Consider the following 19069-nt stretch of genomic DNA (forward strand, 5'->3'; position numbering starts at 1 on the left):
TAACCCCTTCCTCTGTTCTCAGGCAAGTCTGGCACGGGTGGCAGAGGGGCTGATGCCCTGAGCTGGCTGGGATGAACCTCCAAGACAGCTGGAATGTCCCAGGAAAAACAGTAAGACACAGCTCAGCCCTCAGGGCCAGGGGGGCTGAGATTTAGCAAATGTGGGTGGGTGTGGCAGAGGGGGACATTGTGACTTTATCTCTCATACACACCCACCCGAGTCCTCTCCTTTAGCTGAAAGCATTCCCTCTACCATGTGCCTGCAGTGCTCATCCTGAGATAACTGTCACTTTTTAATGAAATCAATAGTTCTTCATTGAGAATCTGCTTTTTCTGTTCATGCCAGGTGTTAGGTCCCGGACTTGCTTGGGACAGTAGAAAGGCATCCATTTTGAGCTATACCTCAAACCTAAGGTGAATAAAATATTGAGGAGGGTATTCAAATAAAAAAGACTTTTTTGGTGGCTTTTGTTTTGCTGAGAGGTTCCAGGAAGTGGAATAACAACTTCAGATCCACTTTGCTGCTGCTTTATCTGCCCAGCCTACCTGACAGTTGTGCACAACTCGGGTGCCATCAGCTTCACATCAGGTCCCTCCTTCAGAATTATTTTTTTGGGATTCCTCTGGAATTAAAATACAAGGTCGTTCTCTGTTTTGCAGCAGCATTTTTATGCCATGCCTGCAAAGCGTCGTTATGAACAATTTCTACACTTAGAGAAGCATTCTGGAAAAAGTTCTAGAAGTGCTAATTGTTAAATACTTAATGAGAATTAATTTAGCTTTCCAGAAAAAGCCTGGCCTTCCTTATTAAGCTGTATTGCCTTCCTGCACTCTGTGCCCTTCTCCTGCACCAGGAGACCTGAGTATGCCCTTACTGAGCCCTCTGTCTCTGCCCCTCAAAATTATGCTGCTGCCCAGCCCTGGCCCCGCCCAGGTGAGCACACATTGCACTGGAAGGGATTTGCTGCCTCTTCAGCCAGCAGGAAAAGGACTTTGGTGCTTGGCAGAGGTTCACTGAAGTTTAACTGTCCTAAGAAAAGTGCTCTCCCAGACCTTTAAGTTAAAGTTGCTAAGCTTTGTCCCACAGCTCTCCCACCTTAAACCACCTCAACCATTCAGGGGGATTAGAAATGGATCCTACCTGGCTGCTCAGCTGTGGGCCCTCCCTGCAGATTGGACCTTTGATCCTTGTCTTTCCAGTCTGTTGTGACTCCTCTGCTTGAGGATCAAGCTGTACAGGCTGCTTTGGGTCCTCTGGATTTTGGGAGACAGTATAGGACCTGGGTTCCTATCCCTGTTGGGTCTGGTACAGGTGCTGATGCCTTCTTGGTTGAACTCCTTAATAAACTACTTGACACAAAGTCCTGCAGTGAGATTGCCCAACCACCTGTCCTTTCTTCTGGAAAGTTGTTAAAAATAACTATTTTAATAACTGACTAACATAAGCCTTCTTGCAAGAGGTAAAAGGCTGGCAAAAAAGTGATAGACTAGGGTGTGCTTATAGTACAGTTGTCAGGACATGGACCAGAACTGTAGTGTACAAATCTCCTGACACGTCTAGTTCTCTGCTGCATGTTTGGGAATAGCTTAGAAATGGTACTGTTTGTATGCTGACATTTCCCTAAGGTCACACTTCACCTTGCAAACATGAGTTTCAAAATTTGAATTTGGTTTTTTTAGGTAAGAAGTAGTAAACTTCATTTTTCATTCAAGTTACAGCACTGTTACATATTGGTATCACTATTCCACGTCTTCATTCTATTATTCTTCCAGACACTTTGCTTTTTTACTTCAGGATGTCTTTCAAATTTAGTATTTTCCATCTTTTCCAAATTCCCAATATAACCTGAATGTGCTGTTGCCAGGTCTGTGTTGATATTGAAGGCTCTCATCTTAGGCAAAACAAAGATCTAATTTAAAATCAGAATAAATTTGTCCTTTTTTCAGAACAGCTCATCTCTTCCTTTAGTCTGTTGGGAACTCGAAGAGTCTGAGCTATGTGATATACGAGCTATCAGGTCAAAGGTGGGGCAGGAAGTAACTCCTAGTTACTGTAACTATGTTTTCTAAGAAAGTATTCTAGTTCAGGCTCCACCTGCTTCATGCCTCATAACCAGTTTCATGTATTCTTAAGAGCATTGGGGGGCACAAACCACGAAGTCCTTGAGAAGTGTAGCTTTTGTTCTTGAAAAGTGACTAATCTCCTACCCCACTTGTTTCTTATGTATGTATAACCTGGTTTTCTCATCTCTGTGCCCCAAGTTTGCAATGTTGGCTGAGTTTGTCAATTGATAGAAAGTTGTGGCTTCGTCTGTGAACAGACCCTTTTCTCCAAGGAGAGCCTCGCCCTGCCTACACCTAGGTGTGCTGAGGATGGCTTAGTAAGAGTTTCTGATTTAATGCTGCAAAACTTGTTTGTGTTTTGCCCTTTCAGCAGTTCCTCTGCAACAGCCCTGAGGAGCAGACACACACTCATCACACGAAGTTCTCTCAGCCAGCAGCAGCGAGGAGTAAGCTTGAAGTATCTTGCTCTGAGAAGAGCCATTGCTTTACCCTGGGAGGTCTGTGCCTAAAACCATGCTGTTTTACCCCAAAGCACTGCTGTGGTCAGTGCAGTGTCACAGGGCACTGAGATCTCTCTGAATCTGTGGCAGCAGGGAAAAACTTTCAAAAAGATTTTGTTTGAAAGCTTTCTGAAAAAAAAAAAAAGTCCTTTTTTTTAATACCTGGAGCGTGTAGGTTCTCCAGGTGTTCTCTGTCAGCTGAGGTGGTCACAGCCACCATGGTGGGGTACAGGGATGGTTTCATTCTGCTCTGGAGAGAAGCTGTAGCCAATTAGAGCTGGTAATGAAGGAGGGTGAAGAGAGCCAGGGCAGCAAGTGCTGACAGCACAGTGGCTCCAAGCAATGCTTAGATGACAGGGGAAAGGGGCTGGCAGAAGTGTGACTGACTGTGCTGGCTTACTCTGGGGTCAGCTGGAGCGCAGCATAACAGGAACTCCGCACTGCTGAAGTCCTCGTGTACCTGCAGCTCCTGTTCTGCCTCAGAGGCTCCAAGGAGAAGTTACTGTAAAATGGTATCCCACATCCTCACATACCATTGTGGAAGTGAGCCTGCAATAATCAAAGTGGTGACACAGGCTAAAATCAAGCCTCTCATTCAGAGAAGCCCTCCATAATTTACAACACATTCATGATCACTGGAATGGTTTTCCAGTAGGAATGCTCCTGTTGAATGCACTGCCCGGTGAATTCTATCAATCCTTATGCTTTGGAGAGCAGCAAGGAGAAACTCAGCACTTGAGGCCCCTCGCCCCAACATGCCCTTGCCCTCCAGCGCCCTGCACAGGGATGACTGACATCACTGAGAACTGGCCTCACTGGTATATGCAGGCCCTGCTGGTTTCTGCTTCTTTCTTACAACTGGAAGAAATTATTCTAAATTAATTCATATCTGCATTAAAAAAAAAGGTGAGGGAGTGGTGGTCCTTTAAAATCAGGTTTTATTTCTCTTCTCTGCTCTCTCGGGTAACAGAATCCTGCTCTTCTTCTCTGCACACAAGTCTAAATAAATGGCACCACAGGAAAATAACCATTTACCTCTAGTCTTTTTGTTTGGACAAGGAGGTGGACTGGACCATAGAGGCTGTAGTCTTAATCCTCTTCCCTCTTTTCCTGAGTTTAGAGCTTTTCCTTTGGCTGTTGACTCTTAGAAGAGTTAATGTCTTACAACAATCACTGATTGAGGATGTGCTACTGCTAAAGCTTCCTGGTGAGGTTTGTGTGTTATGTCTTCCTTTCCTTGTTGCCCAAAACATGTAGACATTAAAGGCTGTTTACTGCCCTTTCAAGCACTTGCTTTCCTGTTGATAGTGTAGAAGCAGATTTGGGAGCAGAGGGGTTTTTTTGGTTGTTTCTTTTTTACAAAATAGTCCTAGGCACTGAAGCTTGGCTGTCCTATCCCTACATTCCAGAGCAGCTGAGTGAGCAGGTGCTGGGCTCTGCCGGCCCAGATTGAGGGATTCTTTCGGATCTGTGTTTTCACATATACACAGAGAGCAACCGCAGTCTGTGCTCAGAGCACTCTGTGTGTAGGTTGTCCCTGCATGTCCTCCTGTCTAGCTTCTCTCCTGCTGGAAGTGAGAAGTGCCCTGCTGCAGGGATTACCTCAGCCCAGCCTCTGTCCCAGTAGGAGCTCACACACAGCTGCATCCCACAGCCGAACTCCACTGCAGTCTGATGTGCAGAGGCACATGACCCACAGCCTGGAGCAGGGCAAAGGGGTCATGGCTCTCAGCACCTCTAACACTGGCACTGGTTATCCAGTGCCACATAGTGCAAGTTTAGCAAAACAGGGAGTGGCTGGGAAGTGCTGTCAATTTGCCACTACCAAGCCATTCCAACAGTCCAGTCTAGGAAAAGCCCCACACTGCCCTACAAGCGCAGGTTGCCTCCTCCCGCCTGCACTCACAGCCATCACTTACAAACCTCAATCCAGCCTCCGCGCACCAGATTTTGTCCAAAGAAGAATCAGCACATTCTAACTAGTGTCAGTTACTCATTGGTGAGGAAAACCTCCATCATTAGCCTCAGTCAAGAGGGTCCAACTCTGCCAGTGTCATGCACCATTACAAGGCACTTGGGGCAGTAGGTTGCTCCAGTCAGCTTCCTCAGCCTCGGTAGGCCTTCAGAAGCTGGCCTGCGATCACCAGTCTCTGGATTTCACTAGTCCCCTCATAGATCTCAGTGATCCGAGCATCGCGGTAGTGGCGTTCTGCTGGCATCTCTGTCACATAGCCCATCCCACCCAGGATCTGGATAGCCTGAAACAAAGGCAGCAGGTTAGAAAGGAAGCGGGGTCAAGAAATGTGTGTGCATTCTGTCTTCTGCAGAATGCACACACACACAAAGCCACTTTAAGAGGAGTTGAGCCTACTGCAAGTATAATGGGGAGGGTGGGACACATAGGGATGACTGCATCTCATTTGCAATCATAGGAATAAAACAGGATTGATCCGGTAAGAGCCATATGGATATTCCACATAGACAATTAATTGCTTCAGAGGAATCTGTTAGTGATCTGTATTCAGCTAAGATACTTTTATTAAAGATGGGGGACACTAAACTGAGGAACAGAGGATCTGATCCAGGTGCCATGGTGATGACTGGTGCCCCATGCTCTCTCCCACATTGCTGCTCCTTCTTAAAACTGCCACTGTCCTGGACAGACCACTTTATACAGCTGCGACAGGCCAGTATAAACCCCTGCCATCCTCCTACTTCCCCACAACCCATGAAGATGGTTGTGCTAATTGGTGTCAGCCTAAGGTTGGTTGCTTGCTTGGTTGCTGTGTTTCAAATATAAATTAGTAAATTCCATCCCACCTTCCCAAAGCACCTGTGAGACATCCAAAGTCCCTTCCCACATGATGTACATCAAAGTTGTCAATTGACAGTTACCTGATGAGCGATGGACGTTGCAGCTTCTGATGCAGCCAGTTTGGCCATCGCCGCTTCCTTTGGAAAAGGAAAACATCACTGAGGGTCCAGCTGTCACACAAAGGAACCCCCCACCTGCTGAAGGAGCTTGAAGGCTCACAGAGCAGCTGTGCAGAGAGACAGGCCTGATGACGGTGCAAGCTGAGAGCAGCCACCCTTTTCGCTCAGCTACAACCAGTGCTGAACTCGGCAGGCTGCCCAAGGGTGGGCAGCAGGCCCAGGACCTGCTGGTGGTTACACCCCAGCAGCTCTGGCTGGACAGGCACTGAGCACCATGATGCTCTGTGGAGTGGGGTTCCCTGGCCTCAAGCCTGTGTCCTGTGCTGTGGCTGCTGGACAAAAGCAGGGCTGGAAATACCTTAGTGAAGGGCTTTCCATTGTCCTTCAGCATAGCGGCTCTCCAGGTCAGCAGGCGTGCACCCTCCAAGGCCACAGCCATGTCTGCCAGCTTGAACTGCAACAACAAACACTGCCTTTGGTCCAGGGCCTCTGCCTGCACAAGGGGACATAGCTGAATTCTCCCACCCCTGGGGCCAGTAAAGGACAAGGAGCCTCTGTCCCAACAACTAGTTTTAACAGTGTTTGAAAACAGAATTATCACCCTGTTTATAAACAGGTTAAATCCCGGACAGTACAAAGTGCACTGTGTGCCTGATACCACACCCGAGAGCACACACAGACTTTCCACCAGCCCCAGCACCCTGTGGAACTGCTCCATGTGCCCAGCTTGTACCTGCACTGCCTGGAGCTTTGTGATGGGTGACCCAAAAGCCATTCTCTTCTCAGCATAATCCACAGCACAGTCCAGAGCTGCCTGTGCTATTCCAAGCGCCTGTGAGGCAATACCAATCCTTCCTCCATCCAGAGTTTGCTGAGAAAGACATGAAATATATATATGTCAAGTCATACTTGATCAAGAATAGTACACACACATTTCTGATGTTGCCAGAAAGCGGCTGTAGCCTTAAAATCCTCTGGTCGAAGACCTCCTTAATTCAGAATGTTCCCAGTTATGCAGGAATAGAGAGCTGTAACAGGCACTGGCACTGCAGAGGGAAGGCTGGAGTACAACAATAGAAGCAGAAAGGAGAGGGATTGCTTATTAGCTGGGAGAAAAAAGAGGGTGCAAAATAAGGGAAACGGCACAAGGATCTGCTCTGGAAGGGGCTGGAAAGAACTCTTCAGGCAGACCCCTGACTCACTCTGCAGCTGATTTTACTTTGGAAATCTGGTCAGTTTTCCTTTTTTGCCCTCATCATTAGGATGCACATGTGAAAACATTTTTCAAACTGATTAGTGAATCCAGTCAATTACCTGACTTCGCTCAAACACCTGCTCTGCCCCACTATGCACGGGAAGAAATTGCAGCACAGGGAGAAAAGGCTTCATCTTCTCAACCCTGGGCTGAAGGTCTTTAAAGGAACCTGTCAGTCACCAACCACTTTTGGTTCTGGACATAATGGAATGGGCTCTGCTCCAGGGAGCTTAGCCCAAAATGTCGGGCCAACAAAGGGTGTTTTGTCCCTCCAGAGAGAGCAGTGACCACTCTCAGAGGGCAGTGCCTCACTGCAGGAAACAAAGCTGTTTCCAGCTGCCTTGATCCTCCTCAGAAGTCATATGCATACCATACTCAGCTGTCATTCACCTTGAGACACTATCCAGAGGTTGTCCTGGGCTTCCAGGAAAACTTTCCTCTGCCACAGTATTCATATGGGGAAATGCCATGTTTTCCCTTCATCTATGGGTACAAACTGGAGGAACAGAGGGTTCAGAAAGGAGAAAAAATATACTACCCCTGTTGACACAGCACCTCAGTGGCATGAGCATTCCTTCAGCTGAGAACCACCACAATAGAAGTGCTGTCAAAGATCTGTGTAAATTAAACATTCATCAAGCTCTGGGAATGATTCCTCCCATGTTGGCAAGAAGGGTCAACACCTTAACATGACACAGAACAGCTTATGCAAGCAGTCCTCACTGAAGTGACTGCCTCTGGAAATGGTTTACAAAACGGTAAGCTTGGGAGCTATGGCTGTACACACCCACAGCTGCACCCCACCCCTCCCTTACCATGGCAATTTTGAAGCCCATTCCTGGCTGCCCCAGGAGGTTGGCCTTGGGTATCCGGCAGTCCTCAAATATCAGGTTGGCAGTGGAAGAGGCTCGGATTCCCAGTTTGTCTTCTTTCTTCCCCAGTGACAGCCCAGCTGTTGGCATGGGAACCAGGAATGCACTAATGCCCTGCAACAAGACCCAAACTCTTAGGAATGGGACTTTCTTTTACCTTCCCACTTCCTTGGCTGCCAACAGGCTTCCTCCATTTTACGTAAAAGCCACATGTCTAGGTAACGAAGAGGAGGGAGGAGAGAGCTGAGACAGAACAAAGCCAGTGCACATCAGCCCCTCCTCTGCTCAATGCCTGCACAGCTTCAAAAACAGAGTCTGTTTTTGCAACAAAGCTGTTGCAAACTGCTTCTCCACAACTCCTTCACTCCCACCCCTTTTTCCTGACTTGTAGAAACTATTGCACCTTGTGCTTCAGGGATTTATCCGTAGTAGCAAACACCACTGTGGCCGAGGCATCCCAGGCGTTGGTGATCCAGGCCTTGGTGCCGTTCAGAACCCACTCGTCCCCATCCAGGCGCGCCACAGTGGAGGCTGCACCCGCGTCGCTGCCGTTTCCTGAGCAAAGCAGCAGCAAACAAACCTCAGGTGATGGGTGACACACTGGGGGCAAACCCACCCCCCACCTGCACCCCATCAGCTCACAGCACCTCTTGAACTGTGGTAGTGGCACCACTTTCCCTCCCACAGGATGGGGAAAGGCCCATGTGTGCATGATGAGTCCAGAGCTCTGCTCACACAGGGAATGAGTACTTTCAGCAGGGACCATAGGATGGCAGTTCTGAGACTTCACCTGCACAGAACTGCTATAAACCACCTTTCTACAAACTGTTCCACTTTCAAAGACCTGAAGTCCATCCTAAACCTGACCAAGGAAAGAAGCTACGCCACGTTCTTTGCAACAGGGATGGTAACAGTCACATCACCTGGTTCACTGAGGGCAAAACATCCGATTTTCTCTCCACTGGTGAAGGGAGCGATCCACTTGTGCTTCTGCTCTTCAGAGCCAAACTTGAGTATTGGCCCTAAATACAGGGACTTTAAGAATTTAGTGTTGTTAGTGCCTCTTGAAGGTACAACCAATCCAGTAACTCCCTAATGTGCTCTCCAACACACAAGAACCCACCACAGGAACAGATTAACTTCTCCCAAACACCCCTCTCCCATGCCAACCTCACTCCATGCCTGCCCCTCACACTCACATTATTGACACTGATGATGACGCCCGTGGATGCGCAGCCCCTGCTGATCTCCTCCACGGCAATGGAATAGGCCAGGTAGTCGAGGCCTGCTCCTTTGTACTTCTCAGGCACATCCATAGCCAGCAGCCCTAAGCTACCCATCTTCTTCACCTGCACACAGGGAATGGAGAGGTCACGTCCTCTCCAGCACCAGTGTGCAGGCAAACACAGACACATGGAGAGCAAGACAGGTCATGGGAGGGCTACACCCAGAGGAAAAGATGCACAAAACTCCTGGTGAAATGGGAATTGGAACAAACTGGTAAATGTCCCCAGATCCCAGTGACTTCAGCAGGAGCTGTACACAGTCACTGTGGTTTAGGCTCTTGCTTGTTTAAAGAGCTCTCTTCAGTACTGGGAAGGGGGGAGCCTTTTGAAGGTGAAATAGGGAGAGAGACTTCCACCAGCATTTCCTCAGACTCCCACCAAAGCTCTCCCCTTGCATGTCTCCTGTCAGTAGAAACGGGAATTCTAGCTGATAAAAATCATCAGAACTTTACCTTTGAGTCTGATGAGCTTCAGCCTAGGACTGCACAAGGGAAGAATTTTACAGAATGAAAGACTGTGGAAAACAGTGTGCAAGGTGATTTTTTTCATTCCCAATAAAACCAGATCTTGCTTCCCAGAGAATCTTCTGTTAGTTACATTGCAATCAATCTACCCCAAGTTCCCCAGCTAGACCCCTTGCTTTGCAACCACAAGCCTCTGCTTGCTTTTAGAGGAACCAGGTAGAATTTTTAGATAATTTCCCTCCTATATGGGCACCCAAAACACCAATCCTCCATATCAAATCCAGAGGATGAACAAGACAGCCACTCACTCTACATATGTTGCTTTATCTTATTAAACACTTGTTTACATTTTGAATTTTGCCCTACACATTTAAGTCAAAAGACTCAGAATCAAATACAGAATTCTCAGATGAGAACAGTAAGGAGTAAAATTATTTTCTTCCTTACCATAAGCGTGACTTTCCTGGCTACGATCCTTATACGTTACTAGAAAGAGGAATGTGACAAAACTCCCATGCCTCCGACAGCGACAGCATTTGCTTGGAGCCTCTTGGCTAATGTAACAGCATCTATTTTGCTGGAACTTTGTATCTCATTGCTTAACACGCACACTGGTGTGTCCTTCTCCAAGAGAAATCACAGGTTTGGCTAGAATTTCAATTTGTTCACACCCCCAGAGGATGATCAGCATGTACCTCCTGATATCTTTTTTCCAGCATCTGAAATGCATTCATATCATCTATGCTTCCTCACCATACACCATTATGTGCAAGTCTGTAAAATTATTTCATTAATTTTATAATTTGTATTACAGCCCACAGGTAAGTCAGTAAGAGAACTAAAAACTCAGCGGTACTAGAGCCAGATACAGAGACACACAAGTAAAGGTGAAGAGCTCGAAATGCCCTGTGGGAATTACACGTCCATATGCAGAGCAACGAGTTGGTCTAAACTTCAATCTTCTGCTAAACCGGAGCTGGACGTACATTTTGCTTCAGCCCGAGCGGTCCTGCCCCAGAGCAGCAGGAAGGGAGTCTCTGGCTGTGCCATACCAACCCCCGCACCCACCTGCTCGGCCGGGAAGCGGTGCTCCTTGTCCAGCTGCGCTGCAAGCGGCATCAGCTCCTTCTCCGCGAAGTCCCGGACCGTTTGCCGCAGCATTTGGTGTGTCTCGGGCAACTCCGCGCTCTGGTACACGGTGTGCAGCCGGCGGCACCGCAGGGCCAGCGCTGGAAGTGGGTGGGGGACTCAGCGCCGCCGCTGCCCTTCACACCGGGCCAGGGGTGGGCACCGGCTCGTGAAGGGCTCTGAGGGGCCCCCCCACCCGGCTGAAGGGCGGCGCCACTCCCGCGTCTGCGGGGACTCGCCTCAGGCAGGCCCTGAAGGGCACCGGAACGCCATCTCCTGCACAGGCCGCGGCCCCTTCCCGCCCCTCCCGCGTGCCTCCCAGTCCCCCCCGAGCAGCCGCAGCAGGGCGAGGCCACTCCCGGCGCCCTTACCCCGGGGGGCTCCGCCGCCGCGGACCACAACCGCCGCCATGGCCGCCGCCATCGTGCCGCCTGAAGGAGCCCGCGGAGCCCACAGCGCGCACGCGCCGCCCCCTGGCGGCGCGGCCCCTCCCCGGCCCCGCCCGTCCAGGGCCGCCGTGCGCCGGGCGGAGAGGAAGGTCCTTTATTCCTATTGCTGGTGACAAAATCACGGGTGTACAAATACAGCGGCACCGGCGCCCGCGGGACACCCCGGCCACCCAGGACAGCCCCGCGGCATTGCCACGGCCACGGGAGGAGGGTCCGGAGGGGACAGCACAGAGGAGTCCACGCGTCAGCAGCCCCAAGGCCACACTGTGAGAAATATAAATAAGTGTCCTGCAACAGCACTGGGATCCAGGCAGGCGGAGAGGGCGTTTGCTGGTGTTCATTTTCCTGCTGCTGCAGAGAAAGAGGTGCTGACTCTTCCAGGCTGCCACTACTCAGCCCTGTCCTCGGGAAGGACAAGAGATGGCAGTGTTCAAGTCCGAGGGTCACAACCGACAGCAAGCCAGGCTCTGGGGTAGCACAAAGTAGCTCCATGTCACAGGACAGCAGGGCAGAAGACTGGGAAACAGCTGAAGAGGACGTGATGAAACACAGAGCTAAGAAGCAGAGTTGCTACATTTGGACCTTACTGCTTCACCCCCACCTTTCTCCTTCATTTCTGACTCCTAAACACTTGTTTTATTCTTCCTGAACCCTCAGATAATAGAATAAGCATCCCCAAGCACCAGAGAAGAGGCTGCTGCTTCTCTGCAACAAGAGACATTGAAAATCCTCAGGTAAACACACAAAGGAAGACACTTCCTACCAAAAACAGAGGACAAGGATAGAAGTACCCAGTCCATACAACAAGAGATCATCTTCCTTCACAAGGTGCAGTACGTATTCCACACTCAAGTTATGAAAATAGCTCTCCAGGAAGTTTGCTGGCATGGATCCAAAGCCCCTGTGTCAAAAATGGGAAAAAGAGGTCCTGGTACTAAGAGGACAAATACTGGAAAAACATACTATGAGTTTGTGGGTTTGGTCCCTTTTTAAAGTTTTGAGCAGAACTCAGTATGGTCCCAACTCTTTTCTTTTTCCAACTCAGCACACAACCTCAGAGAAGTCATCTTTGATACCTTTTCCTTTGCTCAAACTCCAACTGACACTGAAAGCATCTCCTTTGCCTGCAGCACCTGGCTAGGACTGACCATCCAACTGTCAAAGATGTGATCCCAGTGGAATTTCTTCCAACCTCATTCGCATAAGTAGCTTTGACCCATCATTAAAACACCAGAGCACACACTCCAGAAGGAAACTGGTCTGCTAAACCATGTTTACCAAAGATATCATCCCTGCCACATAGAAAAGAGGCTTTATAGAAAGTACATAAGAGAAAAGGAATGCTAGGAAAGCTACTAAAGTAGGGACAGGAGTCTGGAAATCCCCGACTTTCTGGATTACAATAAACTTTTTCAGCGCTGGGTTGCCCTCTTGTAGGGACTTTCTTTTTCCTGCAGCATGATTTTAGGGCAAAGACTTTCTGATTTGGCAGAGCAAACAAACTCAGCTAAAAACCTCAGGGTGCCACTGCTGCCTGCAAGTCTCCCGCTTTCCCCCAAGTTCTCCCTTTTATTGCTGAATAGCTGACACATTCACCAGTGTGAAAGTAACCGCTTCAATGCCGTTTCCTCGTCTCTGCTGATGGCCAAGGACAGGAATTCCATTTTCCTACCGGGATCGAACACCGGCAGCGCGCTCCCGCCGCCAGCATCCGCTAGATGGCGCGCGCGCGCCCCCGCCGGGGTCTGCCCGCCCTGACCACGGGCCCATCTCCCTTTGAGGAACCTTTACACAGTGACAAGAGAAACAGATGGGAATCGTCACTCTTGTAAGAAAAGCAAGAGGTTGCTTCGTATAGGAAGTGTGATAAAAGTAACGTTTAAAGGCACCTGGACTTATACTACATACAAAATCCAGTTTAATATGCTAAAATTTGCCGGGGAATAACTAGTAGGCTTTTCAGACACTATTTCTGGACACTTTGGATGAAAAACACACTTCCAGGCAATTCTGCCTTGTGGTGAGTAACTTAGAGCAAAGCAAATGCTTCCCACCTCAGCGGCACAGCATGAAGGCTGATGAAGGTGTTCACTGCAAGAGGCACCTTGAGCTCCACCTCACCATCTGCTTTAACTAATCCTGAAGATCCTAGACAAGATCGCATTAGTGCCCGTGGAGATGCTGGAGGGGATTGATGGTAGCAGAATTGTTCTTCATCTTTCCATCAGGCAGACCTTGCCCCTCCACATTCCCAAGACATTTATTGCAGTTGCTCGTGATTAATGCTCCACCCAGAGCAGGTCATTTGTTGTGGTTAATCATAATAAAATATCTTCCTGAGAGCTGGAGATTCTTTCATGGCTGCCACCCCACACACTCTCACTCTGATGCCAGCTGATCTTCCACACCAAAGTTACTTTCACTAATCTGGAGGTAAAGGCAGTGGTTTCCTATTGCTGTCTATGCATTAACAGGCTCTGATGCCCACCCCAATCAATCCTGCTAAAACACAAACTACGCTGAATCCCTCTTAACGCAACAGGTAACCACTGAGGAGTTAGGTTCTAACTGCCTCAAGAACAAATGGAACTAATATTAGGAAAGGTCTCTAGTCTAGACAGAACCTAACTCCCCTAACAAGAGACACAACTGACCAGCCCAGCACGGGGACAGGAAAAGTACCAGTCTCGAGAGCCAGCAAAACTGGCAAAAAAGGGTTTTGATACTTGAGATTTTGCACAGTTGGGAGCTGGGCCCCAGCACAGTGACTGGCAAGAGGTCCTCCTCTTCCCACTGCATGATGCTATCTCCCATTACCAGATCCCAAACACAGCTGTGGTACCAACCTCAGCAGCATGACTTCCTAATCCTTAAATAAGCAGCTGAGTAGGCAGAGCAGTGATGGGAACAATGAAAAAGAGAACCATGTACAGTCTCACTTTCCAAGGATCCCACTCCGTAACACTGAGTAATATGACCTGGGAAGCTTTTAGCTACTAATACCTCCACTGCAACAAAGCAAATAAGCTGGTGCTGCTCACAGCAGCTCTGACAGACCAGTCAGGTTTACAAACAGACTGAAGCCCAGGAAGCTCTGCTTCCTACTCATTTTTCAAGTGATTTTCCACATTCTCCCTTTTTCCTCTAAGCCCGACTACACTGACACTTCCCCTCCAGCCCAGCCAGGCGGACAATGTGCTGTCCATCTAAAAAGCAATACATTCTGTAGCGAGAGCCAAAATTCCTGCACAAAGGGAAGAAGGAGAAATGGTAAATACAGTGAGATTAACTTCAGCTCTAAGGTTGACCCCTGATCTCTAAATTGCAACAGTTTGCTCACAAAAGCTCAAACAGAAATGCTATCAGAGTGATAGCCCCCTTTTTCCCCTATCTTGTATCTCTAGTGAAATCTCTGGCAAAACACAGATTAAATGTCCTTGGGGGCAGCTCAGGCCCCCAGAGGCAGATGGAATATTCCTGTGCTGCTTAGAAGCTGAACTAGTCTCATACCCACTGGAGAATATTGGGATGCACCCTAAAAAGCAATGTCAGCCACGCCACAAACAAAACCACTGCCACTGAAGAGATGATCTATCCAACTGAACAAAAGATCTGCTCTTCAAGCATCACTGGCTACTTGAAGGGGTTAAGATTTTCCTGCTAGGAAATAGCTTAACACAAACAATCTGACCTGCTGAAAAAGGATATTCACCCAAGAGGTGAAACATCTGAAGCACTAAAGGCGCAACCTAACTATAAAGACTAAGAGCAAGAATTGTCTAAGAATGCCTCTGATCACTGACCTAACCAAGGTTATCAGAAGACAGCCAGGAACAGAGAACGAGAGGCAGGATACGCTGAGTGTCAGATAGAGAGGTATTGCAGTGAGATTTCCTTTCAGGAGCTGTCATCTTTGCTTCATGTTCTCAGCCTCACACATGGAGAAAAAGTTTGGCAAGAAGCCTTGTTGCCTGAGACAGCAACTCCAGTCCACTCCTGCACATCTGGAATGGTTAAGGGCATCACAGCATCCAGCAGACAGAATGATTACTGTCCTCCATTGTAAGCATAGTCGGCCTTGTTGTGCATAATCAACTTGTTGTCCACAAAGTAAAAGCTGTCCGAGCGCGTCTCGTACGGGTTTTCAACCATCAGACGGACTGTGAAAGAGAAAGCTCCATTACATTCAACAGCCAGCCAGAGTCAGGATAAAAAGTACTCTGCCACTCCACTGGATTTACCAAGCTGATGCTCTGCCCTACCCAAGGAAGAAGCAAACTGCTCTGCTGAGCACACTTCAAAGGCTGCAGCCTGCCCTTTCCTTTCTTCCTATTCACAGGACAAGTACTGTCAAAAGCAAACAGAGGTTGAATCAAGTAATCTCACTGAAAATAACCTTAGAAACTACCACAGCTGAGTGGAGCCGAGCAGCCATCATGTCTGTAAGCAGAAGGAGCTGGTTTGTGGCACTTCCCACATGTACACAGGCGGGGTGAAAACCTCACACCTTCCCCACAGACAGGCAGCCCCAGAAGGGCCCCTGTGTTCCTGCTCTATCCACCCCCTGAGGTCAAACATACCCTGCCCAATCTGTATTTGCAGAGATCTTAGGCTCAAAAACACACCTCAGGGAAGAGCCAGTTCTGTTCCAAAGCAGAAGGCTCTAGCCCTAACAAACAAGCGAAGAAAACAGATGGATGGCTATAAAAAGAACCCTTTCTTTGGGGTTTTGTTTTCTTCTGGGCTACATTACGAGGCATCAGGCATGTCAGCCCTGTGACTGATCAGTTCTTGCAGCCTGTAACATAGCAGAGGTTGTCTTAGGCTTTCATTTTTCAAGGGGGAGACTTTGCAGCACCAATCTCTAATTCAGACAAGATTACACATTGCTAAACTGGGAACCTGTATCTGTTTGTTCCTGTCCTCTCAATCCCAGTCACAACTTCTTTCACAAGTAGAGGGAGAGAATGAGCAGATGCACACACAAACAAAACACCACTCAGTGTGGCAAAGAAGGTACTTACTAAGGTCTTCTGAGAGCTGAGGGAATTCATAAATGTGTTCACATGTGTTCCTGCTACTGGGGATGCAGAAGCCAAAATCAAAATCAAAGTTCTTCAGCAAGCGATCTCGGAAGTAATGTCTCTCAATCATTCGGAAGTTTGACACTGGCTTTTCTCCCACTGTGAATTCCACTCTGCATGGAAGAATCAGGAAAAAAACAGCTATTGGGAAGAATAGAGCCTTGGGCATGAGGCTACACAAGAGTTCTCTACAGAAAGAGAGAGTTTGATATTTGTAGTCTAAGACAGACTCTCTGAGTCTTCGACTCAATTTTGTTATAAACTGTCAAGTAACACTTTGTAAGCATCCAATTCTCCCTTCTTTCCATGAACTCATACTCACGTTGCACCAACAGTCCGAAGACGGAGAAACGCTGGGGTGAACTGGTACCGAACAAAGCGACCTGCACTTGCATCCGGTTCACTGCTGTCATCTTCATCCTCCTCATCGTGCTCTAGAAAATGCACCAGCCTAGAGTTACTCTGCGCACAGTGTACATGTAAGGTGATACTGGCTAGTGGGCGTTATCAGGACAAGCTGCCTACTGCTTAGGTACCAAGTGTAAACACATTTAATAACTGGTCTGAGACTTATACTGCCACTAAGTAAAAGAGAAAAGATTTGCCATAACAGCTGGCCCAGCCTTGGTGGCGCCAGAACTAGAGCCACCCCTCAATCTCACAGGATATCCCCCCTCACAACTGCCAATGCACATGAATTGATCTCTATTACAACCAGCCCAAAAAAGGAAGATTGCCAGTTGATAGTACTCTCCCATCCAACAACAATCACATTTTTATCACAAGTTTCTCAGCAGAGATAAACTCAGTCCTATGCTTAAAGGAGAGGAAGTTAGTCATTAGAACATATATCAGAGGACCTTTCTGCTGGGCTTGCATGGGTTCTGCATTGCAACCTCTCAGCTCTCTGAGTCTCTCTATTCTCCTTGCAACGTTTGTATGCTGTACCTGAAGCAGATGGCTTAGCAATTTCAAACAGTACTGTTCCAGTTTCAAGGTCCCGGATCTTAAACCTGGTGAAGTCAATGTTGTAAATGTTGTCCTCAGGTTTGCATAAATAATCTAGAAGAGACAGAAAAAATACAGTAACATTTCAAAACACCTCTGACCACTTAGCAAATGAGTTTCTTTTTTTGTTAGCCCCAGACCGATAAGATATGTTCTGCTTGTTGTTTTGCAGAAGCTTCATGAAAGCAGGACAAAATTAAGGATGTGAGAAACAAAGGCATGTTAAGTGCCAGGTAGCAGAGCAAGAAAGGGATGGGATCGAGACAGAAAAGCACAGATCAGCAGAGGAAAAACAGAAAAACAAAAAGCTTCAAACAAATCAAAACCCACAAACAACACAAAATCCCCCAAACTTTCTGGAAGTTGTAGGGGAGCTGCCGGCGAGCACACCCCGAGCTGCCGCGGCCAGCGCGCCCGAGCGTCCCCCGCCGGCAACGCCGGGCCAGGCCCCATCGCTCCCACGCCAGGGGCCCGGCCCGGCCCGGCCCCGCCAGCCCTGCCGGCAGAGCCCCCGCCAATCCGGGGACCGGCCCGCACTCACTCTCCGTCACCCGGCACAGCCCCAGGACGTGCTCGGGCCGGACGGTCTCCAGCGCCAGCAACTCGGACTCGGTCCAGGGTTGCCTCGGCGGCGCATCGGCCGATCCGCGTCGGCCCCGCAGGCGACTGAGCGGCCCCGCGGACCCCGGCGGCGGCTTCTTGTCCGGCCCCGGCGCCGCCGCCGCCCGCGCCCTGGAGCCGCTCATGGCCACTGCCAAGATGGCCGCCGCCCGCCTCGGTAGCTATGGGAGCGCGGGGCGGGGCGCCGTTGCCTGGCAACGCCGCGCCCGAAGCTCAGCAGGGCCCGCCGCGGCCGCGCCCGGATGGGTGACCCGAGAGCCCGCACCGGGCACCGCCGGCACGGCAGCCGCTACCTCCGGGGACGGAGCGGGACAGGCCGCCTGGGAAAGCTGAGTTACCCGAGGAAAAACTACACAAGGAACAAGCAAAACCAGCCCCTCTTCCCGCTGCCTCCGGCCGGCTGCCAGCCCGCGCCCCGCTCCCACACCACCGCCCAGTGAGCCGGTCGTCAGACCTCGCTGGGCACCCAGGCCCGGGTACTGAAGGCACGGCCTGAACCCGCAGCGCAGCCGGTGACACAGACCGCAGGTATACCCCGAGAGCCCGTCCCAGGAGACGTAGGCAAGCACTTTTTCGGGGAGCAGAAGCATCAGCAAGAGGATGCCGTGGAGTGCACACCCCACTCCTGGCCGGGGACACCCCAGCTGCTGTCCCTGGGGAGCGGGACAGCGACAGGACCGTGTGCCCCTGGGTCAGTCAGTTTCATGACCACACACCGGAGGTGGCAGTGGCAGACATTGGACGAGTCTCCCCAGCCTGGTGGGAGGAACTGGGGAGGTCCCACTTGGAGGGACTCACAGGAGCATCACATGGAGGAAAGAATGTTTCTTCCCAAAGAGGGGCGGCCCACCAGCCCGCAGTAGGCACGCAAGAGCTGCCAAGAGTCACCTCCAGCCCTCTGGGGAACTGGGGCAAGAACAACACACAGCTGCACCCTCTTTTCAGACTCCAGCCAACACTGAACATGCTCATGATGACCAGAAGCAGATTTTGAGCAGTGGTTTGTGACACTTGCTGTGGCTTGTGAGCAGCACACTCCTACTACTGCCAGCCAAATGCTATTTCAAAAAAACCTGCCCACAACAGTGCTCCTAAATCCTCCCCTCCTCATTGCATAGGCTTGGTCCCTCCATCCCATGCCCTAAGGAAGGACAGACGCAGGCCTTCTGGAAAAGCACCTTCTCTGCCTGGGGCCAGGGTCCCTTGTCCCCAGGAGAAGGCACCTAGAGCACAAAAGCTGCTGCTTTCTCTCTGCTCCAGCTGCATCCACCTCTGACAGGGTTTCAAGCTGAAGGCGGGGCAGCTTACAAAGCCCCAGAAGGCAGATTACATCTCTCTGGTGCTCCAGCTCTGAGCAGGAAGCAACAAGGTTCGCATCAGCATTTTTAAGAGGATGTTGTACCAT

At 49.6% G+C, this 19069-nt stretch overlaps 2 protein-coding genes across 4 annotated transcripts; both read right to left on the reverse strand.

Annotated features, from left to right (window-relative positions):
- Window positions 1-3484: 3484 nt before the first annotated feature.
- On the reverse strand, window positions 3485-10983 carry ACADS (acyl-CoA dehydrogenase short chain). Of its 3 annotated transcripts, none has more exons than XM_042015069.1 (10): window positions 10874-10983; window positions 10443-10603; window positions 8824-8973; window positions 8548-8659; window positions 8028-8179; window positions 7568-7738; window positions 6231-6368; window positions 5856-5951; window positions 5459-5515; window positions 3485-4821 (listed from the first exon to the last, which is right to left on the reverse strand). In XM_042015069.1, exons 1-10 carry the CDS (start codon window positions 10923-10925, stop codon window positions 4669-4671), a joined length of 1242 nt encoding a protein of 413 aa, XP_041871003.1. In that variant the 5' UTR covers window positions 10926-10983; the 3' UTR covers window positions 3485-4668. The 3 variants fall into 3 exon arrangements, with proteins under 3 accessions (XP_041871003.1, XP_041871005.1, XP_041871004.1); XM_042015071.1 differs by lacking the exon at window positions 10874-10983 and adding an exon at window positions 9363-9391 and having other exon boundaries at window positions 10443-10496; XM_042015070.1 differs by lacking the exon at window positions 8824-8973.
- Window positions 10984-11030: 47 nt separating this feature from the next.
- On the reverse strand, window positions 11031-17809 carry UNC119B (unc-119 lipid binding chaperone B). The gene is made up of 5 exons (XM_042015077.1): window positions 17585-17809; window positions 16984-17097; window positions 16358-16469; window positions 15976-16148; window positions 11031-15111 (listed from the first exon to the last, which is right to left on the reverse strand). The coding sequence occupies exons 1-5, from the start codon at window positions 17787-17789 to the stop codon at window positions 14999-15001; spliced, it is 717 nt and encodes a 238-aa protein (XP_041871011.1). The 5' UTR covers window positions 17790-17809; the 3' UTR covers window positions 11031-14998.
- Between the last annotated feature and the right edge of the window lie 1260 nt (window positions 17810-19069).

This window comes from Corvus kubaryi, unplaced genomic scaffold (genome assembly GCF_017639235.1).
Source record: "Corvus kubaryi isolate FWS band 111438036 unplaced genomic scaffold, C.kubaryi_AGA036_p1.0 split3-37173, whole genome shotgun sequence".
Taxonomy (NCBI): Eukaryota; Metazoa; Chordata; class Aves; order Passeriformes; family Corvidae; genus Corvus; species Corvus kubaryi.

What these genes read in the sequence shown, in the direction of transcription:
- ACADS (XM_042015069.1), bottom strand. Translation starts at nt 10,925, where the DNA reads ATGGCGGCGGCCATGGCGGCGGTTGTGGTCCGCGGCGGCGGAGCCCCC. An exon ending in TCATCATCAGTGTCAATAAT is followed by an intron (nt 8,660 to 8,823) that starts GTGAGTGTGAGG and finishes AAATTCTTAAAG; the next exon opens with TCCCTGTATTTAGGGCCAAT. An exon ending in TTTTGCCCTCAGTGAACCAG is followed by an intron (nt 8,180 to 8,547) that starts GTGATGTGACTG and finishes TGCTTTGCTCAG; the next exon opens with GAAACGGCAGCGACGCGGGT.
- UNC119B (XM_042015077.1), bottom strand. Translation starts at nt 17,789, where the DNA reads ATGAGCGGCTCCAGGGCGCGGGCGGCGGCGGCGCCGGGGCCGGACAAG. An exon ending in CTTCGGACTGTTGGTGCAAC is followed by an intron (nt 16,149 to 16,357) that starts GTGAGTATGAGT and finishes TCTTCCATGCAG; the next exon opens with AGTGGAATTCACAGTGGGAG. An exon ending in TCAGCTCTCAGAAGACCTTA is followed by an intron (nt 15,112 to 15,975) that starts GTAAGTACCTTC and finishes TCTCTTTCACAG; the next exon opens with TCCGTCTGATGGTTGAAAAC.